The sequence below is a fragment of the Callorhinus ursinus genome, unplaced genomic scaffold (assembly GCF_003265705.2).
Source record: "Callorhinus ursinus isolate GAN/ISIS: 27379988/994484 unplaced genomic scaffold, GSC_fseal_2.0 scaffold39, whole genome shotgun sequence".
NCBI classification, from domain to species: Eukaryota; Metazoa; Chordata; class Mammalia; order Carnivora; family Otariidae; genus Callorhinus; species Callorhinus ursinus.
In genome coordinates this window covers 17,822,306-17,850,035 of record NW_027397101.1, presented here as the reverse complement: position 1 = coordinate 17,850,035, position 27,730 = coordinate 17,822,306, and the positions used below count along the sequence as shown (strand labels likewise).

General features: G+C 40.5%; 1 protein-coding gene and 1 long non-coding RNA gene across 7 annotated transcripts in view; one reads left to right on the top strand and one right to left on the bottom strand.

Annotated features, from left to right (window-relative positions):
• The window catches only part of SNAPC3 (small nuclear RNA activating complex polypeptide 3), a 46,628-nt gene that overhangs the window by 7,183 nt on the left and 11,715 nt on the right, over nt 1-27,730 (bottom strand). For all 4 annotated transcript variants that reach the window (XR_012374779.1, XR_012374780.1, XR_012374781.1 and 1 more), the window contains exons 3-8: nt 23,633-23,717; nt 15,777-15,881; nt 13,356-13,505; nt 5,179-5,261; nt 3,693-3,857; nt 401-508 (exon numbers count right to left, since the gene is read on the bottom strand). Coding sequence is in view for 1 of the 4 variants with exons in the window: in XM_025887851.2 (XP_025743636.1) it covers nt 401-508; nt 3,693-3,857; nt 5,179-5,261; nt 13,356-13,505; nt 15,777-15,881; nt 23,633-23,717 (696 nt within the window). In the remaining 3 variants the exon portion in view is untranslated. The remainder of the gene's footprint in view (nt 1-400; nt 509-3,692; nt 3,858-5,178; nt 5,262-13,355; nt 13,506-15,776; nt 15,882-23,632; nt 23,718-27,730) is intronic.
• LOC112836226 (uncharacterized) lies at nt 494-24,976 on the top strand. 3 transcript variants are annotated; one of them, XR_003211432.2, is made up of 3 exons: nt 494-2,866; nt 9,378-9,687; nt 24,178-24,976. It is a non-coding gene; the product is annotated as an uncharacterized lncRNA (long non-coding RNA). The 3 variants fall into 3 exon arrangements; XR_012374782.1 differs by lacking the exon at nt 24,178-24,976 and adding an exon at nt 22,072-22,237; XR_012374783.1 differs by lacking the exon at nt 24,178-24,976 and adding an exon at nt 13,323-13,946.

Sequence of the window (27,730 nt, the reverse complement as noted above, 5' to 3'; positions counted from 1 at the left end):
TGTGAAGTGTCACAAAGTAAAAATTTTATGGAACCATATTTTGACCTCATTATACATATATTGAATGCTGTTATTTTTACATGGAGGAGCCGTGGATGAAGCTGATTTTGTAAACTGCAGAGGAAAAGACGACACGGCTCCCTGATGACACTGAGTATTGACTCATCCAAAGTCTGACCCAATTCTGGACTTCCACTACATAGAATTCATTTCCTTACTGTTTAAATGTAACCTACTCTGCAGCACTTACCTACTAGATAAAACCATTTCTATTATTTATACCCCCAAAGTTAAGTTCTCAGGTTCAAATCAAAATAGGAAACACTGAAATACCAAAAATCGAAAGTATTTCACTATTGAAAACCAGTAATTCTTGAAGAAAAAAATACCTATCGCTTACCTGGCTGTGTACATTTTACAAACAAAACATTTTCTGGTCCACAGCCAATGCTTCTTGATAAGAAGGGGATAAAGTGTCCTATCCAAGCAGTCATCACAATGCGCAAGCCTTTGTGTACATGAGACGTAAACGAAAATATTAAAATGCAAATTGTTAAAAAAATGCAAATTGTGATCTGTAAAGAAATATATCTGTACCTCAACATTAAGAACACAGTAGGTATATTTTTCAATTTTTTTCTTATGAAAGACTTAGGTATAAACAAGGTCTGACCTGTGTTCTACAGAAACACTCTCCTAAAGATCATTTGGGATTAAACAATGTTTTCTTTCCTATGAAACTTCCCAAAGCATTTTACGGTAATGTGTTCTGTGACTCTTTAAGAGGGAGATCTATGTGCAGCAGATCTTGAATGTATTCCATCAGAGAGCCCTTGCTTTACTCAACACTTAATACCTTCTTATGAAACACAGTTTGAGCAACTATTTTATCTATTTGGTTATATGTTACGTGGCTCTTGTTTACCATCCTCTTTATTAAAATCTAAATCGTACTCCTGGTATAATGTGAACTGATAGAGGACTCTAGTTTTAGGTGTCAGAATTCGTAAATTGTAAATGGAAGTCAGTCTCTACTATGCCACTAATCAGCTGACTGGGTGTGAGTAAATTCCTTAACCATGCTGGACCTTAGATTCTTCATCCAAAAAAGGGACTACACTAGAGTGTTCTAAAGGTCCATGACCATTTTAAAAATTCGATTCTTTCTTTTTGTCCTTTAGTAAGGGTAGCAATATATCAACTTCATATCAGAAAATGATTAATAAAACTTGTAAGCTTACCAACTATTACTAGTTTTTTTTTAAGATTTTATTTACTTGACAGAGATACAGCGAGAGAGGGAACACAAGCAGGAGGGAGCGGGAGAGGGAGAAGCAGGCTTCCCACCGAGGACGGAGCCCGATGCAGGGCTCGATCCTAGGACCCCGGGATCACAATCTGAGCTGAAGGCAGACACTTAACGACTGAGCCACCCAGGCGCCCCAGCTTACCAACTATTAGACTATAGTATGGCACTGAATGATTAAATCCACCTAGAAGATAAAAATGACTTGTAGTCTAGGGGCACCTGGGTGGCTCAGTCGGTTCAGCATCTGCCTTCGGCTCAGGTCATGATCCTGGGGTCCTGGGATCGAGCCCCGCTGAGCGGGAAGCTTGCTTCTCCCTCTGCCTCTGCCCCCGCCCCCGCTCATGTGCCCGCTCTCTCTCTCAAATAATAAAATCTTTTGTAAAAAATGACTTGTAGTCCAAATTATATTTAAAAATTCTTTAAAGGGCGCCCACCTGACTCAGTCAGTAGACCATGTGACTCTTAGTCTTGGGGGTTGTGGGTTCAAGCCCCACACTGGGTGTAGGGACTGCTTAAAAATAAACTCTTAAAAAGTGAAACTAAAAAATCTTTTTTAAAAAGCTGAAACTAAAAATTCCTTAGGAACATCCCACGCTGCAAATGTTTAATAAGTGTTGTTTTCCCACGTTGCCTGGAGTTTAAGGACTGACACTGCCATACAGTAAGAAATGTTAAACTAAAATCAGAGGAAAGTGGCTTGTCTCCCATCTTATTATGCTAATTCTCAGGCACGTTCCCCTCAGGGAAAGAGCAGGCAGAATAGCTTATATAAAATTATCAAAGAAAAATATCTAATTTTAAGTCCTACAAAACTGGGGTTTATGAGCTCTCCTGACCCCCTGGCCCTTTGCTTCAGCCAATCTTCTTCCCTAAGGGCCACTGTTTTGCATACTTAACTGTTTCTTTTAAATTTACCTCCTCAACATCCCTCTACAGAACCAAAATAACTTTGGTTAAATATTTAATGTTTACATGATGCCAAATTAATATTACTACTTACACCTCAACTCCACAACCGACTGCAGGTTCCTTTTACTGTGTAACACACGGTTTTCCAGCTACGAGCCAGAGGCTGCCAGCTAACGACTTCTCTCAGGTTCGCATCTGCTTAGGTTGCCGTGTACCTGTCGCTAATTCAGTTCTGTACTTCCTGACAGAATGAGAAGCATACTCTCCAAGTGTTTATGCACCAGCAGGACACCTGGCAGTTCTAGACACCTTCCTGAGTTCTCTGCTGTGCTCCAGTCTCGGGACAAATTGCTAGATGGCCATCATTATGGAATTTCCCTTTACCAGCATTATCTCTTCTGCTTTTGCAGTCATGGGTTTTTTTCTTTTCTTTTTTTTTTAAGATTTTATTTGTCAGAGAAAAAGAGCACAAGCAGGGACAGCGGTTGGCAGAGGGAGAAGCAGACTCCCCGTTGAGCAAGGACCCCGACTCAGGGCTCGATCCCAGGACCCCGGGACCATGACCTGAGCCGAAGGCAGACGCTTAACCAACTGAGCCACCCAGGTGCCCCTGCATTCGTGTTTTTCTACTTCAAGGTTTCCTAAGCAGTAAGTACGAAGTCCTTCCTCGGGAAACCTCCTGAGAATAAGTGCATGCCAGGCAGAATTTTGGAGACTGGTCACTAAGATCCAAGAAAAGTGGAGGCAGGGACTTTCTGAAGGCATCAGTTCCTACACTGGTATAATAAAAAGCCTGGGTGTATCACTACTCCACACACACACACACACACACACACACACACACACACACACACACAAAAAACATAAAAATGGTCTCTCGGAATTAAAGCAGGGATGGAATAGGGCTTATTCCTATATATTGATCCTGCACAAATTGAGATTTCCTAAATAAGGAAGAGCCTTATGAGAGACACCCAAGCTATACAAAATTATAACAAAATCTCATTTTAAACTAGTCCTTCTCACTTTATACTTGATGAAAGCATTAAGACTTCACATTTGTCAAATACTAGAATTACCCTTCTCTTCCCCTAGTTCCCTTTGATCTCCTTAAAATTCTGGCAAAGAGACAAGAAACCTAGATACACAGTTGCAAATTTGCTAAGCAAAGGCGTGATAGGATATACAAAGTGATATCCAAAGTGGATGGCTACTGCCTGCCTGATATACAAATGGAGACACTTACAGATTTTTAACCCTCTAATAAAAGTATTTCTATTATAGCTACTCCCCAAAATAAAGACAGAATATAAACGGATGAAGAGTTGGTCAATCCATGGAGAGCAAACATGATTTTGCTGCTCCCAAGCCAAGCTGCAGTGTAAAAACAAAACCAAACTGCCTGTGCTTTTATACTGTGAAATAAAGAAAAGGAAAACAGAACAAATACAATGTTCTGAGTGCTGCCACTTACCTTATGTCAGTAATGACAACAACATGCTCACAGTCTCCCTGGTGACAATATAAGTAAGGAAAACCCAGTTTAATATACAGGTCGTTGAAGGTGAAATCTTCCATTTTAGCAGTCTGAAATTTTCCATAGCCTCTGTCATGGGACTCTGACCATTCAATGATAGTTCTGAAGGGGGGGAAAGACAAGGATATTTCATTATGCCACAAAAACCTAAAAATGACAGAAAACGGTTTGTGACTGCAAGTATTTCATAAAGCCTGGCTCACTCAATATAACCGGACAGTTGCCACCTTGAGGAGAAAATCTTAGTGGCTGACACATGTAGAAATTAAGAACTCTGAATGTGTCTTTATCCATTAGAGCAACAGTTCTCAAAGTGTGGTTCTGGAAGTCAAAATGATCTTTGTGATTAAATGTCATTTGCCCTTTTCAACTCCCAATCTCTCATAAATGACCAGTATTCTAAAGGCTACATGATGTGTTTTATCATTTCAGACTGAATGGAAAATGTAGAACAATGACATCCGCCTCATTCTGTTCTGGAAAACAGAATTACTAATGTTAACATGTAATGGGATTAAATTAATTAATATTTAAAATATTTCTTAGTTTCAATTTCTAATATGGTAAATACTGATAGCTAAAGCCCACATAAAGTTCTTTAGACTCAATTATAGTATAAAGGAATGATGAAAGCAGCAAGTTTGAGAACTGCTACATTAGAATACAGATACAAATGGCTAAAATTAAAGAGAATGTATATAAACACTCAAATACATATATTTGGCAATATATGTATATTGCCAAACAATATACATATATATTCTAGTTGCTAAGACACTGATAGTCAAAGTATGGGCTAATTAACATGACTATGAGCTATAGATTTTCCATGTTACATACTTAACCATATATTTAACATACTCATCTAGGGCAAACAACAGTATATACTGGAAAAGCAGAAAAAACAGATTAATTTATTGCTATCACCTAAATATGAAAGAGACTAATAAAGTGTTTAAGTGGGATTTAAAGTTTCTTAGACGTATCTATGGCTCAATACAAGATCTGCTAGAATTTTTTTTGTTTTTTTAAAGTAGGCTCCACACCCAACATGGGGCTCAAACTCACGACCCCCCGAGATCAAGAGTTGCTACTGACTGAGCCAGCCAAGTGCCCCAAGATTTGCTGGAATTTCTAAGACGGTAGATAACACGAAGATTTTGAAATAGTCTGTAGATCTTTGATAGGAAAATTTTCTTTCTGAAGTAAAAAAATTTTGATTAACTTACTAATACCTAGGCCAACCAGATGAAATAACTGAATATATTTTAAAAAACTGGTATTTCTGACCCCAAAACAAACCAGTCTAACAAAACAATTCCTTAGCAAAGACCCTTAATGGACCAGTAATAGGATTTGTGGAGATCTCACTATTTCAAGAACTAGAAACAGGAAAAACTGAGAAGATTTTTGAAAACTGTACCTGCTCAAATCTCTGCACTCGGGGTATCTTTTATCATTGTAAAATGTCCCTTCAAAATAAAAGAAGGCTGATTTGTACAGGTCCTATAAGGAAATAGATGGCATTGAAAGAGAGTCCTCTATTAATAATTAGGAAATTGCTACCAATTCAAAATCTATAGGTCATAAAACCACACTAATATGCTTTATAGTAACTTTATGCAACCTCACAAAATATGCTCAGCTCATTAATTTGTTTACTATTTAATGGGAACCTATGTGACAAGTATTATGCTATTTACAGGCATGAAAGTGTAAACATCTGATCCTTGCTGCTATTTTCAATGTTATCCTATTGCTGTTTTAATCACTAGGTCTGATTTAAATTCGTGTATTCTGAGACGTGTGAAAGGAACCTAATTAGAAATGAAATAAACAATATTATTTTATTATATGAATACACAGCAGTGAGTTATTCTGGATACTAGAAGTAAAAACCAAAAGTCACATCTTTGATATTTCCCCAGCGATAAGTGATTAGTTATGTTTTTGTTGTTTTTTAATATTTTCAGCATACTTTTAAAAAAAGATTTATTTATTTATGTGAGAGAGAAACAGAGATAGCGAAAGAGAGCAGGAGCAGGGAGAGGGAGAAGCAGACTTCCGGCTGAGCAGGGAGCCCGATGTGGAGATGGATCCTAGGACCCTGGGATCATGACGGGAGCCGAAGGCAGATGCTTAACAGACTGAGCCACCCAGGTGCCCCTCAGTGTAGTTTTTTTTTTTTAAAGATTTTTTTAATTTATTTTTTAACAGAGAGAGAGACAGCAAGAGAGGGAACACAAGCAGGGAGTGTGGGAGAGGGAGAAGCAGGCTTCCCGCTGAGCAGGGAGCCCGATGTGGGACTCGATCCCAGGACCCTGGGATCATGACCTGAGCTGAAGGCAGACGCCCAACGACTGAGCCACCCACGCACCCAGTGTACTTTTTTTTTTTTTAAAGATTATTTGAAAGAGAGCACAAGCAGGAGGGGCATCAGGAGAGAGACTCTCCAACAGGCTCCACACTGAGCGTGGAGACCAATGCTGGGCTCGATCCCACGGCCCTGAGATCACTATCCGAAACCAAGATTAGGATGCTCAACCAACTGTACCATCCAGGCGCCCTCAGTGTACTTTTATAAAAATTCTCCCTTCAAATTTTCAATAATTCTTAGGCAGAATTTGAATATCTATTCTTACTCTGCAGTCTTTTTTTTTTTTAAGATTTTATTTATTTGAGAGATAGCATGAGCAGGGTGAAGGGCAGAGGGAGAAGCAGACTCCCCGCTGAGCAGGGAGCCCGATGTGGGACTCGATCCCAGGACTCTGGGATCATGATGTCAGCCGAAGACAGACACTTAACCGAGTGAGCCACCCAGGCGTCCCCTTACTCAAGCAGTCTTGCCCCAGAGGACCATAGTAGTCACACAACTGGTCTGAACCATCGTCAGGTTTCTTAACTTTCAGCCTACCAGACTTTCCAGAGGGGTGTCTCTTGATCCTCACTGCATAACAGAATCCTAGAAACACCAAAAGACCAAGTCTCACCTCAGAGTCATTAAATGAGAATCTCTCAGGATGTGGCCCAGGCACTAATGTTTTCCCAAGCTCCCCAGGAGATTCAAATGGGCCAGCAGTGCTGAGAGGCACTCTGTTAGACTTGCTCTTCAAAATATCCTTACAATCAGACCCCTGGGGGAGAGTGAGAAGACCTGTGTTCTTTTTCTTAATCTATATATAAGTACTCCTCAGACTTTGGATTCCTCACCTGTATATCTGTCACACTATCTTACAGGACTGCAAAACCCCAAAGCAGTTTATGAACTATGAAAGATATGTAAGTTTCAGGTATTAAAAAAATCTTACTCTAAAATAACCAAATTTATCTCCTTCGAAGCTTCTATTTTTCTTTCTTCATTCCCTCATTTACATATTATCGGGCAATGGCATCAGACACCCTTATGAGACTAGCTGTGCTAGTTTCTCGTTGGGCCGTCCCTCAATTTCCCTGACCCTGTTTCTTCACATAACATAGGGGTACAAGCCATTACCTCCTTCCCAGGTACTTGTAGAGACAAAAGGATAATATGTACTAGAATGCTGTATCTAGCTGCTAACACAAAAACTGCCACTGAATATACTTCTGGACCCTCAAAGAGGTAAGCTAGGATCTAAAATAAAGGTTCTGAAAGAATACTGCCTTATTTTGGAAATAAAAACAAAAGTTCCATTTTTTCATTACAAAATGCTTCTACAGGGTGCCTGGGTGGCTCAGTTGTTAAGCGTATGCCTTCGGCTCAGGTCATAATCCCAGGGTCCTGGGATCGAGCCCTGCATTGGGCTCCCTGCTCCGCGGGAAGCCTGCTTCTCCCTCTGCCCCTCCCCCTGCTTGTGTTCCCTCTCTCACTGTGTCTCTCTCTGTGTCAAATAAATAAATCTTTTTTTTAAAAAAAATGCTCCTACAGAACTTGAGGTGATTTAGGGAACTTAATGCTTTTGGTTGGCATAATTATTTAGAAGGGGAACTGTTTTGCATCTAAATCTGAAGTCATCCATTAATAACTTTTCCTTGTGTCAGGCTACAAATAGAACAGAAGATGTGAGCAACCTCAAAACCAGGTAATTTTGATTTTCAGTGGCAACCAGAGATCCTCACTACTAGTTTCCCTATTTTGTCAGCTATTTTAGCTGACCAACCCTGGGGAGGGGAGGATCGTCAACCAAAATGGAAAACCTAGTGTAAGAAGTTACTTCTGTTATGTACCTAATGTAGCCCCAGAGTCTACTGGTACTATTTCCACTTTATAAACAAAGTAACTATCGAGAACTAACAGGATCATGTGAATAAAGTCATTTATATATAATTTTAGGCATCAGTAGTTTGTTCTCTTGCTAACATTCAAATCAGCTATATTAGAATTTCAGAAATAGGGCACCTGGGTGGCTCAGCTGGTTGAACATCTGCCTTTGGCTCAGGTCGTGATCCCAAGGTCCTGGGATGGAGCCCGGCATCGGGCTCCCTTGCTCAGCGAGGGAGTCTGCTTCTCCCTCTCCCTCCGCCCCTCCCCACAGCTTCTGCTCTTTCTCTCTCAAATAAATAAAATCTTAAATTTTTTTCAGAAGTATTCCTAGGATCTGCTGTGAGAAAATGGTAATGGGAGAGATGCTGAAGAAGCTCTTTGTCTTACACCAGGGCTTTATTTATAATAAGTAACAGCAATATGTGCCAAGTATTTTTTTAAGTTCCTCTAAGCAAGACCCTTAAGAGATTACTGACAAAAAAGAAAAAAACAAAAAACTAATCTGTTAAATGTTAAAAGTAGACCACATATTAAAATGTGAGGGGTCATTAAAAAAAACAAAACAAAATAACACTTGAGTAGAAAATACTGGCCTGATCTTATACACATATTTAAAAAAAAATGCACTCCATTCTTTAACAACTATAGTCCAAAAAACAAATGCTAGCAAAACATATTATGTTTTAGATATAAGCTTTTAAAATAGATTGAAATATACTGGCTCAATGCTCCCAGTCTTCTCACATACTAAAGTCATCTAAGTTAATATTCAAAATTCTTGCTTATTGGTTGAAATAAAGATTCTCCTTTCCTCAGCTACAAGAACCGCAACTCACTGATTTTTTTTCCCATGATTACCAGTGGAATACACGCCAAATATCTGTCCAAAAAAGCATTAACTTACAGATCAATTCTCAATTTTGTTAAGTTTGACAACGGCATGAGGTAAACAGATAAAAATAATTTGGCAAGGGGCGCCTGGGTGGCTCAGTTGGTTAAATGTCTGCCTTTGGCTCAGGTCATGATCCCAGGGTCCCGGGATCAAGCCCTGCATCAGGCTCCCTGCTCAGCAGGAAGCCTGCTTGTCCCTCTCCCACTCCCCTGCTTGTGGTTCCCTCTCTCGCTGTGTCTCTAATAAATAAAAGCTTTAATAATAATAGTAATTTGGCAAAATGCTGAGAATTGGTGAAGGTGGGTAATGGGTACATAAGGACTCATACTATTTCTTGCATGTATGGTCAGAATTTTCCAAGGGACCAGACTCATCAAGAAAGACGACTCAGACAAACAGGGAAAAAAAAACTCCAAAGCAAAAATTAAAAAGAAAACGAAACCATAAAATACAAATGCCAATCAGTGAAATAAAAATCTTTCCATAGGTCAAATGTTAGCAGAGATTCCAGAGGCCATGTGTTTAGAAGCTGCTGCGACTCTCAGCACAGCCCGAGTTTTCACTCACTGCCTATTCAGCAAGGAAACAAAAAGGCGGGGAAAGACCCTCACGCCTGGCGTCGTGCCAACACAGCAAACAAGAATGTGGGGCTTGGAAGGCAAGCTGACAACGGTCTGAATGCAGCCTCCACTCTGCTTACCAAACACAGGCAATGCATGACAGCGCTCTGAGCCAACTTCCTCGTATCTTTCAAACAGCGATAATTCTGTCCAAAGCGTACTTCTGTCTAGCACATGGTAAGTGCTCAATAATCAGAGGATATTTTTTCTTTAAGACTTTATTTATTTATCTGAGAGAGAGAATGAGATAGAGCATGAGAGGGGGGAGGGTCAGAGGGAGAAGTAGACTCTCCGCTGAGCAGGGAGCCCGATGTGGGACTCGATCCCGGGACTCCAGGATCATGACCTGAGCCGAAGGCAGTCACTTAACCAACTGAGCCACCCAGGCACCCTATTATTTTTTTTTTTCACCCAGGCACCCTATTTTTTTTTTAAGATTTTATTTGTCAGAGAGAGCACAAAGCAGGGGGAGCGGCAGGCAGAGGGAGAAGCAGGCCCCCCACCAAGCAGGGAGCCCAATGCTGGGTTCGATCCCAGGACCCTGTGATCATGACCTGAGCCAAAGGCAGACGCTTAATTAACCAGGTGCCCCCAGAGGATATTATTTTAATAAAGAGACGGAAGAGGCAGAAACAATACAACTGCACGTGTGTTAAGTATTTAAAATAGGACGATGGGTCATCCAACCCCCTGCTTAGAAAGCTGCTGAACGCATCAGCACTGATGTACAAACACAACGAACTAGCCACGCCTGGTTAAAAACCCTTTCGGTGGGGGGGGGGGGGGGGCCCGGGTGGCTCAGTCGTTAAGCGTCTGCCTTCAGCTCAGGTCATGATCCCAGGGTCCTGGGATCGAGCCCCGCATTGGGCTCCCTATTCAGCGGGAAGCCTGCTTCTCCCTCTCCCACTCCCCCTGCCTGTGTTCCTGCTCTCTCTGTCAAATAAATAAATAAGATCTTAAAAAAAACAAAAACAAAAACCAGGGTCCTGGCACTAAGACTCATTCCCAGATCTGACTCCAATTGCCTTGAGCAGTGAAAACATGATTGCCATCAGAGTGAATTCAGATTTTGCTTATCAAAGTGAATTTATAAAAACTTTATAATTACACTTTTTTTTTTGGTAGGGTAGAGAAACAGCAGAAGATTCCTGCTTCTCCTTTAAAAGATAAATTTTTATTTCCTGGTCTGCACACAGCCTTGAAATTCCATGTTTCTCTTTAATGTTTATTTCCAAGAGCACCGAGATGCCAAACCTGAAGAAACCAATTATCTTAAAACCATTTTGGTGTAACTAGAAAACTAAGTGAAATCGACATGTGAGTCATAGGACGCTGGTCTCCTTGCCAGTCACCAAAAGGACTAGAACACAGCCCGCCCTGTGGGGCAGAGAGACGTTATCAAATAGCACCAGCCGATTATTATAGGCACTGTAATAGCTAGACGAAATGGTGCCAGAGTGGCAAAGAGAGGTCAGTCAGGAAAAATTTTATGTAATAAGTGAGTTTAAAGCTGGGTTTGGAAATATGAGTATGAACCGGATGGATGGAGGGAGGGAAAGGGCTTCCTACCATGTTCAGACATTCGGAGGCATGAAAAAGTGTTAGGCTTGAGCAACAAATTATCTGTGGCTGAAGCATAAGATGCAGAAGTAGGGGTGGATAGTATGGAAAGTTAACTTGGAAGTCATCATTACAAAAGGCCTTATATGTCAGCCTACAGAGATCCACTGAGATTTTTAAACTGGAGAAGGACAGGATCAATTTCTTTTTATTTTTGAAAACTATTAATTTTTTTTAAAGATTTATTTTTTATTTTTCTTAGAGACAGAGAAAGCAAGAGCGGGGCAAAGCCTGAATATATTTTCAAAGTAGAGCCAGAGCTCTTGCTGATGCCTTCAGTGTGGGAGGAAAGGAGACAAGGAGGACTCCCAGGTTTTTAGCCCAAGTAACCAGATTCAGAACGGGCATATTTACTGAGATAGGAACACTGAGGAAGGCACAGAATGAGGTGGAGATGTAGAGTCTGCTTTTGAACAGATTAAGTTTGAGATGGCTATTAGACATCCAATAAAAGCTGTTGGGGCGCCTGGGTGGCTAAGTCGGTTAAGCATCTGCCTTCGGCTCAGGTCATGATCCCCTGGGATCAAGCCCCACATTGGGCTCCCTGCTCGGTGCGGGGGTTGCTTCTTCCTCTCTCCCTGTGTGTCAAATAAATACATACATACATAAATAAATTCTTTAAAAAAAATTTAAAAAATTAAATTAAAAAAATTAAAACTGTCAAGGATGGGGCACCTGGCTGGCTCAGTCAGAAGAGCATGTGAACTCCTGATCTCAGGGCTGTTAAGTTAGAGTCCCACATTGGGTTAGACATTACTTAAATAAAAAAACTGTCAAGGAGACTGCTGGATAGAGAAGTCTGGAGGTCAGAGAAGATGCTGAGATTGGAGATATAATTTTGGAAGTCCCAGTACTGACAGCTATGAATCTGGCTAAGATCACCTAGGGAGGATATGTAGAGGGAAGCTCTGAGGGACTGACACCCAGGGCTTTACAATACAAGTCAGGAAAATGAGAGGCATCCAGCAAAGGAATTAATTAAAAGTCAGCCGGACAGAAAGAAAATCAGGTGGGTGTAATGTCTTAAAAGCTAAGTAAAGAAAATGTTGCAAGGAAGAAGGAATATTCAAAGGTGTGACGTGCCGATGAGTGGTCAGAAAAGGTGAGAACCAAGTCTATGGTGGTATCAAGAAAAGTGATTTTCCAGGAGTGCTGGGAACAAACGTTGAGTGCAAGACAAGGTGACGGCAGAAAAAGAGAAACAATGAATTTAGGGGCTATTATTGAGTATTATTGTTCCTACTTGCTGTTATACACTCTGAGTGGTGGCTAGGGGAAGACGCATGGTCGAGACAAGGTTTTAGGAAGGGAGTGACCACAGCGCGTCTGCAATGAAGGGAGAGCTGGCAGAATGGAAGGAACCATGATGTGAGGCCAAGCACGGTGAGGACAGGGGATCCCATGGGCAGGCAGCCTGGCCTCAGGTGGGAGCAGCTTTAGTCCAGCCACTGTTCCACGTGGGAGGGCAGGGTACACGGGCAGATGGCTATATGGAGGTGAGAGGTGATGGAAAGTTCTTTTCTGCTAACTTTATTTTCTCCATTAAACAAACAGGAAGGGTTTTCCACTGATGGTAAGCCACGAGATGTAGGCAGTTTCAGAACGAATCACACCGTTCCCCTGAAAAGGGGCAGAGTGAATCGACTGTAGCAGTTCAAATAAAATGCAGGTAGCACTGAGGCTAAAAGGAAATGTCCGGGAGGCAGTCAAAATGATTTGGAAATCAGGAGAGAACGCGGCAACAGAGAGACACGAACAAAGATTAGAGTACATTTAAAACCATGAAAACTGAGGAAAGACCAAGAGAATTTATAAGAACCACCAAAATGAAGCCTACGTTTTTTAATTTATTTTATTTATTTGAGAGAGAGATACAGCAAGAGAGGGAACACAAGCAGGGGGAGTGGGAGAGGGAGAAGCAGGCTTCCCACGGAGCAGGGAGCCCGATGCGGGGCTCGATCCCAGGACCCTGGGATCATGAGCTGAGCCAAAGGCAGACGGTTAACGACTGAGCCACCCAGGCGCCCCTGAAAATGTCTTGATGATAAAAAGAAGGGAAGAGATAAACTTGATGGAATGGCATAAAAGGAGAAAGGATTTACTGGAACATTTATGAGTCTGCTAGAGTAATCACTACTTATTTAGCTTATTATTATTGTTATGACTATTACTATTTCTTCTTGTTTTATGAGGGGTAAGAAAAAAAAGAAAACACAACACCTTACTTTGCTTATGTGCTCAGGAGCTTGATCAGGAGTGTTGCTGAATTCCCCACCAATCTGGAGGTCACTGACACAGCAAATTGAATCTCTCAGTTCTGTGAGCTTCTGACTGCCCAACACCAGCATCGTCTGGTATGGTTTGTGTTCTTTGTGCTAAAATTCAAATGGTAAATAAATAAGTGTCCACTTAGAGACGAAGCAAGTAAACTGTAAATCCTGTCCTGACCAGATCTAGATGAAGTTACTGGTTTTCTTAATTTAAAGTTATCCCCATAACTTAGTGTTCTGTGTTTTCTTAGATTCTGTATTTGTCCATTTGGCATCCACTAATAGCAGGGCCAAGTTAATGGCCAAAACTGTTTACATCTCCCCTGTGATCCAGAGCCTGGTCTCTGAAGCCACTTCCTTGTTCTCATTCTCACATGCCAAGCCAGTATTTGCTCGTCCTAAATCAATGTAAGGTCAGGTAGTGGACAACTAGGGACAGTCCCTAGACCCCCGAACCCGCTGGAATTACTCAAACTAGCCAAGCCCGAACCATTCGCCCTGCCCATGGAAACCTCAATAAAGGCTGTGGCCTATGGCTTCTCCTCACTCCTTTTCGTTCCCAACTGTCACTGGTGCTTTCCTCTGTGGCCCTGCGGCTGTGGTCAACTTGCTCCTCTCAGGAAATGTAAGTAATTAACATCTCTCAATGGCATTGGCCTCTAGTATAGTCACTCGGCCACCTCCATAACTTAGAATTCCACAGACAACTGAGACACTTGGTGTTATGATCTGAATGTCTTTGTCCACCCCAAATTCAGATACTGGAATCCTACCGCCCAAGTGATAGTGTTCGGAGGTTGGGTCTCTGGGAGGGAGGGTGATGAGGTGGCAGGCTGAGCCTCATGAATGGGGTTAGTGCTCTTATAAAAGATCGCACAGAAAGCCTAGTTCCTTCGGACCCCTGAGAGGTCTGTGACCTGGAAGAGGGCCTCACCTGCCTGTGCTAACCCCGAGCTTGGACTGCCAACATCCAGAACTGAGGCAAACTGCTGGTTATAAGCCGCTCGATCAGCGGTATTTTGTTACAGCGGCCACAAGGGACTAAGACACTTAGCAACAGAACTTTCTTAGTTTAAGCTAAAGTTTATGGGGTGCCTGGGTGGCTCAGTCATTAGGTGTCTGCCTTCAGCTCAGGTTGTGATCCCAGGGTCCTGGGATCAAGCCCCACATCAGGCTCCCTGCTCGGCAGAGAGCCTGCTTCTCACTCTGCCTGCCACTCCCCCTGCTTGTGCTCTCTCTCTCTCTCTCTGTCAAATAAATAAAATCTTTAAAAAAACAAAATAAGCTAAAGTTTATAATCAAGATGCTACTAAAATGAAATCACCAAGAACCTTTGGAATATAACTTCATCTAGCAGCACTGTGTTTTATTTATTATTAAGTAGGCTCCACGTCCAACCCAGGGCTATTCATAACCCTGAGATCAAGAGTTGGGCGATCTACACTGACTGAGCCACCCAGATGCCCCAGCAGCAGTGTGTTTTAAAATTTCCTCCAAGCAATCTATACACTACTCTGTTATAGACCCAGAGTTCTGTTTTATTGGTTTGGTTTGACTAGTAATTTCAGATCTTAATCAAACAAGGTAATTAGTACTAACTCTATCCCAGATGAGGGGCGCCTGGGTGGCTCAGTTGGTTAAGCCACTGCCTTTGGCTCGGGTCATGATCCTGGAGTCCCGGGATCGAGTCCCGCATCGGGCTCCCTGCTCAGCAGGGAGTCTGCTTCTCCCTCTGACCCTATTCCCTCTCGTGCTCTCTATCTCTCATTCTCTCTCTCTCAAATAAAAAATTAAATCTTTAAAAAAAAAAAAACAAAAAACTCTATCCCAGATGATTCATTATTGACTATTCACAAGTGCTATTCATGTATAGTAATATTTCAATTAAACCTTATCAAAGTTTGTGACATCTATTTGGGGAATCAAGAATACACACCCTAGGGGCTAGGGTAGAATTCTTTTTATCAGAGACCTCTAAGAAATTTATGAATGTTCCTGTTAACTTTCTGCATTTTCATCAAAGAAGAGTTGTTTTTAGTTAGTTTTGACAGCTTCCCACGTATTCTGATTTGGTGAACAAGGGTTACCCTACTCCTTTACCAGTCACCTATTCTGTAAAAAACAAACAAACAAACAAACACACCTAAGAAACAAACGCAAGAATTCACATAATTACAATCACTGTGGCTTTACATATACTTTTAGTTGCTTCCAGTGCAGCAATTACAAATAAATTCCAATATTATAACTGTTACATAAAACAGTGTATGTTTGCATTTATTTTGAACCCTAAAGGTTGTAACTATTCAAATGATTAAACCCTTTAACAAAAGTCCCCCATATTACCTGTGAAATTCAAAAGGTTTTACTACTGACCTTATGAAATATAACAGGGTATAAGATATTCACAGATAGGATAAGCTCCCCTTCTTCAATCATGTCTGCTGGATTTTCAGGCTTTTTTCCTATGGCATGTGACTCCTGAAGGAGAAAAACAAGTAAGAGACCTTAAAATCACAGTGTGACTCAGCAAAGAGGCAGTGTGGAACAACAGCTGTAATCAAGGGCTAGAGTCAGGCAGCCCTGGCTTTGACTCCTAATTTTACTTTAAGAAAATTGCTAAAACCTCTCTTAAACTTTAGTTTCTTCTGTAAAAAAACAAAACAAAAACAAAAAAGAGAATACTCATTTTACAGAACTATTGCTGAGAATGTGTACATAAAGTATCTAACAATGGTTGGCACTAAATGCTTAGCAACTGATGATAAAACAGGAATATCAACTAATGTTGGTATAACACTGGCATTTACAGTTGCTAATAACACTTTTACACACCTTCTCTCACAATATTACGAAAGCTATTTGACAGATGCACAGAGGTTCAGATTTACCCAAGGTAAATCAGCAAGTCTGGATGTAGATCGGTTTGGCTCTAAAACCAACACAGTCTTGCTTTTTACAACATTCTCACATCTTTAATACCTCACACATCTATTATGTGTGCACAATAACGATAGAATAAAAGCCCTCAGAGTAGACTAGTTAAGAAGTACAGGTGCAAAAATAAGAGGGAGTAACAATACGCGAAATGGCATAGTAGGCAGCTCTAGGGATCAGTCCCTCCACCAAAGCAACTAATAAGATGGAAAGAGAGATCGGAACCAACTATTCTGGAATTCTGAAACCTGATCAGTCAGTTACATCAACTAGGAAAGTGTTTGATGAAAGGATAAGCTGCTGATCTTTCATTAGTAAGCACGGAGTGCAAACCAACTACCACCCCCCATTCCTCAGCCCCACTACAGATGTGGAAATAGGGTCCTGTGTTCCTGAACAGATGGGTGATGCCATGACAAGCAATGGGGACCTTGTTCTCCCAAAACTGGTGGTTTTGGTTGCTCTGGTAATGTCCTGATGACCTGGTGTAGACACTTGCCTGGGTTTTGGTCTCCTGATAGCAGTGGCTTCCCACAGCAGCAGCTACTGGGAAATTTAGAAACAGGGCCTTTTCTTTTTTTTTAAATTTGTGGAGGCAGACATTTAAGGAAATCTTGAACAGGTCACTGGCTGTCCACAGAGATAATAAAACAGAAATATCCATAACCATACACAACAAGGAGTACACGCAGCTCCAACAATCAACAAGTAAAAGAATTTACTCAGAATGTCCAGTACAGATTCGTTGTTCTCAATAAAAACATAAAGCACACAAAGAAACAAGAAGATATGTCACAGTCACAAGAAAAAAAAAATCTGACAAAAGCCACCCTCGAGGAAGCCCAGATACAGAAGTTACTTGTCAAAGATGTTAAATCAACTGTTTTAAATGCACTCAGTGAGCTGGGGGTAGGACAACATATCTGAAGTCAGGAAAGAAAAAACACCTTTAACCAAGAATTCTATGCCTGGCAAAACTATCCTTCAGGAATGAAAAAACAATTAAGGCATTTTCAGATAAAAAAAAAGGGGGGGGAGTTCATTACCAGTAGGCTTTGTACAAGAAATGCTAAAGAGAGTTCTTCAGGGTGAAATGAGAAGACACTAGACAGTAATTTGAATCTGTAAGAAGAAATAAAGAACACTGGTAACGATAACTACATAGGCAAATATAAAAGCCAAAGCTACTATACTTTTAGTTTATAACTTTTCTCTCAAAAACAAATGCATAAAACAGTATTTATAAATTTATGTTAACAGACACATAAAGATATGATGAGACAATAACATCATCAAGGGAGAGGGACAGAGATGTATATAAGCAGAGTATCTATCCTTGAAGTTTCTACTGAAACAAAGTTGGTATTATTAAGATTAGGCTGGGGCGCCTGGGTGGCTCAGTCGTGAAGCGTCTGCCTTCGGCTCAGATCATGGTCCCAGGATCCCGGGATCAAGCCCCGCATCCGGCTCCCTGCTCAGCAGGAAGTCTGCTTCTCCCTCTCCCACTCCCCCTGCTTGTGTTCCCTCTCTCTCTGTGTCTCTCTCTGTCAAATAAATAAATAAAATCTTAAAAAAAAAAAAAAGATTAGGTTGTTATGGGCGCCTGGGTGGCTCAGTTGGTTGGGCAACTGCCTTCAGCTCAGGTCATGATCCTGGAGTCCCAGGATCGAGTCCCGCATCGGGCTCCCTGCTCAGCGGGGAGTCTGCTTCTCCCTCTGACCCTCGCCCCTCTCGTGCTCTATCTCATTCTCTCTCTCTCAATAAATAAAATCTTAAAAAAAAAAAAAGATTAGGTTGTTATAATTTTAAGATGGTAATTGTAATCCACAAGGTAACCACTACGTAAATAAGTAAAACACATATATATGGAGAGAAGGAAAACAAAATACACCATAAAAATTCAACTAAATACCAAAGAAGACAATAATAGAGGAACCAAGGAACGAAAGATAGGTATGGCATACAGATACCTAAATGGCAGAAATAAAGTAATTACTTTAACACAGATGGGCTAAACTTTCCCATTAAAAAGGCAAAGATTGGCAGAATGGATTAAAAATATTTCATCATCTATACACTCTCTGTAAGAGACTCACTTTAGACGTGAAGACACAAAGAGGCTGGAAGTAAAAAAATGGAAAAAGATATTCCACACAAATAGTAACCAAATGTTATTGTCAGATAAAACAGACTTTAAGTCAAAAAAGGTTATAGGAGACAAAGGACACTGTATACTGATAAAATGTGCAATCCAAAAAGATACAATAATTATATACATATGTTGCTAACAACAGAATGCCAAAATATATGAGGCAAAACTGACAGAATTCAAGGGAGAAATATATTGTTCTATGATAACAGGTGGAAACTTCAATACCCCACTTCCAATAATGAGTAGAATAACCATACAGAAAATTAATAAGGAAATAACACCTACAAACCAATGAGATCTCACTGACATATACAGAACACTCCATCCAACAATATTCTTCTCAAGTGCACATGAACAATTCTCTGAGATAGACCACCAAGTCTTAATGAATTTGCAAGTACTAAAATCAATTAAAGTATATTTTCTGTTTATAACTGAATAAAACTAGAAATCATAATAGGAACAAAACTAAAAAATTTAGTGGAAATTAAATAACACACTCTTAAATAACCAATGGGTCAAAAAAGAAATCACAAGGGAAATGAGAAAATACCTTGAGACAAATGAAAACAAAAACAGAACACAGAAACTCATAGGATGCAGCAAAAGCAGTACAAAGAGGGAAACTTACAGCTGTATACATCTGCATTAAAAAAAGAACAATCTCAAGTAAATAACCTTACTGTATACACTAAGGAAATGGAGAAAGAAGAGCAAACTAAACCCAAAATAAGCAGAAGGAAGGTAACAATCAAAATGAATCCAAGGGGCACCTGGGTGGCTCAGTCGTTAACCATCTGCCTTCTACTAAGGTCATGGGATCGAGTCCCACATCGGGTTCCCTGCTTGGTGGGAAGCCTGCTTCTCCCTCTCCCACTCCCCCCTACTTGTGTTCCCTCTCTCACTGACGGAGGGAGGGAGGGAGGGAGGGAGGGAGGGAGGGAAGACAGACCCAGGACTAGATTGTTTCACTGGTGAACTATACCAAAGAATTACATCAATCCTCCCCAACATCTTCCAAGAAATCTGAAGAAGAGAGAATACTTTTTTTTTTTTAAAGTATGCTCTATGCCCAAAGTGAGGTCAAGAGTCACATGCTCTACCAACTGAGCCAGCCGGGCGCCCTGAGGGAATACGTTAAGATTTTATTTATGGGGGTGGGGGGGGAGGGGAGAAGCAGACTCCCTGCTGAGCAGGGAGCCCGATGTAGGGCTCGATCCCAGGACCCTGGGATCATGACCTGACTGCAAGGCATTGCCCAACCATGCAGGCAACCCCCAGAGGGAATACTAACTTCTTAACTCATTCTATGAGATCAACATACTCTGATACCAAAGCCAAAGACACCACAAGAAAACTACAGGCCAGTATCATTTATGAATATAAATGCAAAACTCCCTAACAAAATATTAGCAAACTGGGACACCTGGGTGGCTCAGTTGGTTAAGCATCTGCCTTCAGCTCAGGTCATGATCTCACAGTCCTGGGATCAAGCCCCATATTGGGGCTCCCTGGTCAGCAGACAGCCTGCTTCTCCCTCTCCCTCTGCCCCTCCCCCCATGCTCTCGCTCTCTCTTGCTCTATCTCAAATAAATAAATAAATAATCTTTAAAACCAAAATACTAGCAAACCAAATTCAGCAGCATATGAAAAGGATTATATTCCACAACCAAGCGGGGTTTATCCTCAGGATGCAAGAGTAGTTCAACACACGCAAATCAATCAATGTAATACACCACACTAATAGAGGACGGAAAAAACCCACATCATTATTTCACTGAAATGCAGAAAAAATAGAGGAAATCCAATCCCCTTTCACAATAAAGGCACTGAATAAACTAGGAACAGAAGGGCACTTCTTCAACATGATGATGGACATATACAAAAAATCCACAGCTATAATCATACTCAATGGTGAAAAACTATAAGGATGTGTACTTTTGCCACTTCTCTTCAACATAGTACTAGAAATTCTAGCCAGAATAATTAGATTTAAAAAGGAAGAAAGGAAAAGGAATGAATGAGCAACCAAATTAGAAAGAGATAAAGTTATTTCTGTTTGCAGATGACAGGCATGATCTTCTATGTATAAAATCCTAAAGAATCCACACAAAAAAACCTATTAGAGCTAATAAATTTACCAAAGTTGCAGGTTATGAAATCAACACACAAAAACCAGTTATATTTCTAGAAACCAGCAGTGTACAACTCAAAAGATATTAAGAGAATAATTCCATTTAAAATATCATCAAAAGGAATAAAATACTTAGGAATAAACTTAATAGAAATGAAAAGACTTGGGGTGCCTGCCTGGCTCAGTCGGTAGAGCATGTGACTCTCGATTGTGAGTTCAAGCCCCATGTTGGGTGTAGAAATTACTTTAAGAGAATAAAAAATTCTTAAAAAAAAAAAGAAAGAAATCAAAGACTTTTACACTTAAAAACTACAAAATGTTACTGAACAAAATTAACTGGCAACAAGGCTTGTTCATGGATTGGAAGATGTTCAAATGACAACACTACCCCAAATCATATACAGAGTCAATCCCTATCAAAATCACTATGGGGTTTCTATTTTTTTTTTTTTACCCAGAAATAAAACCACCCTCCTAAAATCCCTAGGGAATTCCGAGTTTTGACATCAACAGTCAAAACAATCCTGAAAAAGATTAAAGTTGGAAGACTCACATTTCCCAATTTCAAAAATGACCACAAAGCTATAACAATCAAAACAGGATTTCTGAGGATAAGACAGACACGGAGACTCATGGAATAGAACGGAGAACTCAGAAATAAATCTTATATGGTCAACTGACTTCTAACGAAGGTGTCAAAACCATTCTTCAACAAATGGTGCCAGGAAAACTGGATATCCACATACAAATGAATAAAGTTATACCTTTTCCTTATATATATAAAAATTAACTCAAAATGGATCAAAGACTTGAACTAAGAGCTAAAACTATAAACTCTTAGACGAAAACATGGGGGAAAGCTTCATTCCTACAATGGATTTGCCAGTATTTTCTTAAGTACGACACCAAAAGCACAGATAACAACAAAAAGATAAAGTGAACTTAATCACATTTTAAACTTTTGTACATCGGAGGACACTATCAAGGGGGTGAAAAGATGACCTGTAGGGCGCCTGGGTGGCTCAGTTGGTTAAGTGACTGCCTTCAGCTCAGGTCATGATCCTGGAGTCCCTGGATCGAGTCCCGCATCAGGCTCCCTGCTCGGCAGGGAGTCTGCTTCTCCCTCTGACCCTCCCCCCATCTCATGTGCTTTCTCTCTCATCCTCTCTCTCTCTCAAATACAGAAATAAAAAAAAAATGACCTGTAGACGAGAGAAAACATTTTAAAATCACACATACGCTGAGTCTAGTATCCAGAATATACAAAGAACTCTTACGACTCAACAAAGGGACACTCCAATTAAAAAACTAATAAAGGACTCGAATAGACATTTCTCCAAAGATGACATTCAAACGGCCAAAAGGCACATGAAAAGATACTCAACATCACTTACCCTCTGGGAAATGCAAATTGAAATCATGATGAGATACCATTTTACACCCACTAGGACGGCTATTCTCAAAAGACAGTAAGAAATGTTGAAGAGGATGTGGAGAAACTGGAACCTCTGCGCATCGCTAGAGGGACTGTCAAATGACCCAGCTGCTGTGGAAAACAGTCTGGTGGTTCCTCAAGAGGTTAGACCTAGATGACCGTATGACTGAGCAACTGCACTCCCAGGTATATACTGAAAAGAACTGAAAACAGACTCAGATACCGGTCTACTGGTGTTCATAGCATCATTATTTACAATAGCCAAAAAATGGAAATAAGCCAAATGGCCATCAGAAGATGAACAGATAAACAAAATATGGTATATCCATACAAGGAAATATTATTCAGTCACAGATAAAACCTCTAAGACATTATACTAAGTAAAATAAGCTGAACACAAAAGGACAAATATTGCATGATTCCACTTATATGAGGTATCTAGAACAGGCAAATTCACAGAGACAGAAAGTAGAATAAAGGTTACCAGGGGCTGAGGGAAAGGAAAATGGGGAGTTATTTACTCAGTATAGAATTTCTGTTTGAGATGATGAAAAAGTTCTGGAAATACTGATAGGTACATAATACAGTGAATGTACTTAATGCTACTTCAACTGAACATTTAACAATGGTTAAAATAGTAAATTTTATGTTATGTAAATTTTACCACAATAAAAAATAAGTGGGAGAGAAAACAGATGCCTTTATGTATTACCAAGTGACCAACACAGCATCTGACACACAGTAGGTCCTCAAGAATATGTATTGAATGAACCCATCATGTCTAACACTTAATTCCTCATTATTTATCATCTTAAATTTTTCTGAGGGTTTACATAAGAGATGGTGGATTAAGAATGTGATTAAACTACAATCAGGAGCAGAACAAAAGTACCAGCAATAGGGAGATGAAAAGGCATGAATTTAGCCTAATATAGAGAGCAAAACCAAACTAAAAGCAGAAATAAAGGGGTGCTTGGGTGGCTCAGTCAGTTAAGCTTGGGTCATGATCCCAGGGTCCTGGGATTGAGCCCCGTATCGGGTTCCCTGCTCAGCAGGGAGTCTACTTCTCCCTCTCCCTCTGCTGCTCCCCCTGCTTGTGCTCTCTCTCTCAAATAAACAAATTCAAGAATAAAGGCAGAGATCTGAAAGAGGCAAATGTGCCATCACTTAAACTTTTATTAAGATTTTTATTTATTTATTTGACAGAGAGAGACACAGTGGGAGAGGGAACACAAGCGGGGGGAGTGGGGGAGGGAGAAGCAGGCTTCCCGCGGAGCAGGGAGCCCGATGGTGGGACTCTATCGGTGGGACTCTATCGGATCATGAGCTGAGCTGAAGGCAGACGTTTAACTGACTGAGCCACAATGACTGAGCCACCCGATCACTTAAGTTCTTATCACTTGAGTTCTGTGGGTCTTTTTCTCCTACCAGTTCCCAGTCCCAATGAGGTTTCTCTAAGTTTGTTTTCAGCTAAGCATATCCAATATAAAGCCACCCTACAGTCATCACTAACACCCAATGACAGAGTGTTTCACTGTTTCACAGGGGAAAAAAAAGAAAGATGAGACTCTTACCATCTCATAAGCAAATGTTTCTTGTCTGCAGACCCGATCTATTGTTATGGTTTCTTCCCGCTGTTCCAGAAGCTTCTTTCTAACCCTGTTAGAGGAACAAGAAAAATCAAACTTCAATACCTTTACTGGGTCTTCGAAGATATCTTTAATACTTAACTTTTATTTGAACTAATTTTTTTTTTTTTTTGAGAAAGAGAGAGGCAGGGGCAGAGGAAGAAGAAGAGAGAATCCAAAGCAGGCTCCACGCCCAGCAATCTCATGACTCTGAGATCATGACTTGAACTGACACCAAGTTGGACACTTAACTGACTGAGCCACCCAGGCATCCCTTGAACGAATTTTGAACTAATTTTAGACTTACAGCTAAAAGAAGCTGTAAAAATAGTACAGTCCCCTTACATCTCTCACCGTTTTCCCTATATTAACACCTTACATGATCCTAATTATCAAAATCAGAAAATTAACATTAATACAGTATTAGTAACTCTAAGTCTTTTTTGAATTTCACAAGTTTTTAAATGTAATGCCTTTTTTTTCTGCTCTAGGATCCTCTGTAGGACACTACACTACATTCCCTCCATTTGTCTGCAGTACGGCAGTTTTCCTCGTCTTTCATCACCTTGACACTTCTGAAGAGCTCTACGTCGTTATTTTGTAGAATGTCCTTGAATTTGCACTGCCTGCTGGTTCCTCATGACTGAAGTAATGCTGCGCATTTTTGGCATGAATACGACAAGAATGATGTCCACACAGTGTCATACCAAGAGGTTCATGATGTTGATATTAACATGTCTTGTTACTGGTGATGTTTACTTTGGTTAAGTTCCTGTCTGCCAAATTCCTACACTAGAAAGATAACTTTCTTTTCCTTTGCTAAATATTTAGGGGAAGATACTTTGAAACCATGCAAATCTTGTTTCTCCTCACTTTCTCACCCGGGGTTTTTAGCATTCAAAAGATTTTGTGTGCAACACTAATTACTGTGGAATATGCCTAAGGGCAATTCTCTATTTCCCTCCTTCTACATTTATTCACTGGTATTATGAGGAAGACCTATCCCTCTCCTCCCATTTATTTGATCATTTATATTAATATGAACTCGTATTTATTTCATTCTGTAGGTTAAAATCTAATACTATCATTATTCTATTGATCAAACTGTTCTACCTGTGGCTGTTAGGTGCTCCTTTGAGTTGGCTCCTGTCTTTCAACAAACCCTCAACCTTTTTTTGAGCATTTCTTTACTTTCTAGCACCGCGAGAGCTCCAGGCTCACCTTGCACTTCCTTGTCTCAGTCCTGAAATCAACTACTAAGAGCCTCAATGAGATAGCTGTTTATTTTTTTTTAAAGATTTTATTTATTTAGGGGTGCCTGGGTGGCTCAGTCATTAAGCGTCTGCCTTCGGCTCAGGTCATGATCCCAGGGTCCTGGGATCGAGCCCCGTATTGGGCTCCCTGCTCCACGGGAAGCCTGCTTCTCCCTCTCCCACTCCCCCCTGCTTGTGTTCCCTCTCTCGCTGTCTCTCTGTCAAATAAATAAAATCTTAAGGAAAAAAAAGCTTTTATTTATTTGAGGGAGAGAGAGAAAGCACGAGCAGGGGGAGAAGCAGGTTCCCCGCTGAGCAGGGAGCCTGATGTGGGACTCGATCCCAGGGTGACCTGAGCTGAAGGCAGACGCTTAACCGACTGAGCCACCCAGGCGCCCAAGACAGGTGTTTAGAGGCCATTAGCTAAGTGCTAGGCATTACTGTTACTGCAGTCAGTGCTTCTTCTAGACCTCTCGGCAGAGAAAGGCAGAAAACATACTTCTGTGTATTATTCCACGCATGTACAAATATCCGCACTTCTGTATTTTTCTGTTATATACTTAAAACCATGAGTTTATACTGATACTTCTAATCCCAAACTAAAAATCACTCATTTTAGCCTTTAACCTTTCCTTGTAACTTTCTTCTCCACAAGTGAGAAACCCCACTCCCATTATCTATTGTTTGAATCTAGAAAACACATAGTTTCAGCATTGCTAATCTATACCCTGTGGGAAACACTAACTAAAACATGAATAGTTACTCTTTGTTTTTACTCTTGTAACACTGAATCCAGATACGTTTTTGTAGGACTTAGGTTAGTTCTTTCTTCCCCATTCTCTCCAGTGTTGTTATGTTGTGACACAGGCTCATGTGTTAGTGGTGTTTTTTTTAACTTTATTTATTTTAGATTTTATTTATTTGAGAGACAGAAAGAGCGAGAGAGAGAAAGAGAGAACACAAGCAAGGTGAGGGGCAGAGGGAGAAGCAGACACCCGGCTGAGCAGGAAGCCCGATGCGGAGCTCGATCCCAGGGCTCCGGGACCATGACCTGAGCGGAAGACTGACGTTTAACCAACTGAGCCACCCAGGCATCCCTCATGTGTTGGTTTTTAAACTCCATTTTGGGTTCCCACAACCACATCCTGGTTGGTTTTGATTGCTTTTGGGATGTGTAAAAGACAGATGAAACATCACTATGGTTCTAAGAATCAGAGTTATAAATATATATATAAACACACTCAAAGAAGTGTCCTTCCCTCTCCATCCCTACTAACTTGGTTCGTACTCCCTCCTTACCTCCTATCCCGTTCCCACCCACCCCTTGTAGGCAACCAATCTCTACAGTTGTTTATCCTTTCCATTTCTTTTGTTCAAATAAGCAAATATCTGTGTATTTTCCTAAATTTTTCTATCATTCTGAGACCTAAACAGTAATTAGAATAGAGAAAGCTTAATGCAAAGATTAACTTTAACAGAGGATTAGAGTAATGAGAGATTAGCACATAAGAAGAGAACTCTAGAATATAGGAATAGCAGATATAAGGAGTACCCTAACATTTGGGGGGAGAAAGCGTACCCAAGAAGTCTTCCTCTTCCCTCCCAGGACTGAGATCTGCACTTTGCTGGAAGGCCATGGCTGTGACCCACTGAACGGCAGAGAAAGTGGCTAAGGTTCTCCACCAGTGGAACTGGGGAAATCTAGGGTACAAGAAAAGCTGTACAAGAGAAGCATCACGGGGAGAGGAGAGGCAGGGAAAGCTGCTGGGTAATGGGTGCTACAGGCTGCCAGGTACTGCAGCTGCCGGACACACTGCCCACTGGACCAGGAAGCAAAACCCTTCCCTCTTGCAAAGTTTCTTCTCCATCTTTACTGACAAAGCATTTACACTGTGCCAGATGACAAAAGATAAATATTTATTTAAAGGGCCAAGGCCCATTTTTACAGAGCAGGCAAAAAAGGTCAATTTATAGATGAGAGCCAACAAACTGATAACTTGCAAACCTACTTTCCACATGAAAGGTAGCATACGCTTTTGGGCTTTGCTTTTTTCCTGTAACAGTATCTCCTAGAAATCACCCTACTCGTTCATCCTTCCTCATCCTTTAGTATAGCTGCACAACACTCAACTGTGTGGATGTCCTACAGTTTGTTCAACACTCTCCTATGCATGTATATTTAGGGCAATTCAAATATTTTGCAATTACAAACAATGCTGCAATGAATAACCCTGTAAATTTCATATTGTTGGAAGTGTATCTTTTGCATAGATTGCTGGAAGTGGGACTGATTCGGATGAAAAGGTGTACCTATGTATTTTGTGTCAGACATTACCATATCACCCTAGAGAAGGCTTGTACCAATCTACATTTCCATCAGCAATGTACAGAAATGCCCATTTCTTCACGGCCTCATCAAAGAATACATATTTTTAAATTTGTGCTAGTCTGATAAGTGAGAAAAGGGATCTCAGTGTCATTTTAATTTGCATTTCTCAAATTATGAATATACTTTCTCATGTCTATGAGTCATTTTTATATCTTTTTTGTGTGTGAACTCTTGGTTTATCTTTTTCACATTTTTCCACTGTGTTTCTGGTCTTTGTCCCTCAACTTTTAAGGTCTTCTATATGAGGGTTATTGGTTTTTTGTGGTACATATTTTTTCCAAGTTTGGCAGCTATCTTTTGTTTATGGTGTGTTTGTCATCCAAAATTTTTTATTTTTATGTAGTCAATTTTATCAAATCTTTGTTTTATTACCTCTGGATTTAAATCATAGTTAGAAAGCCT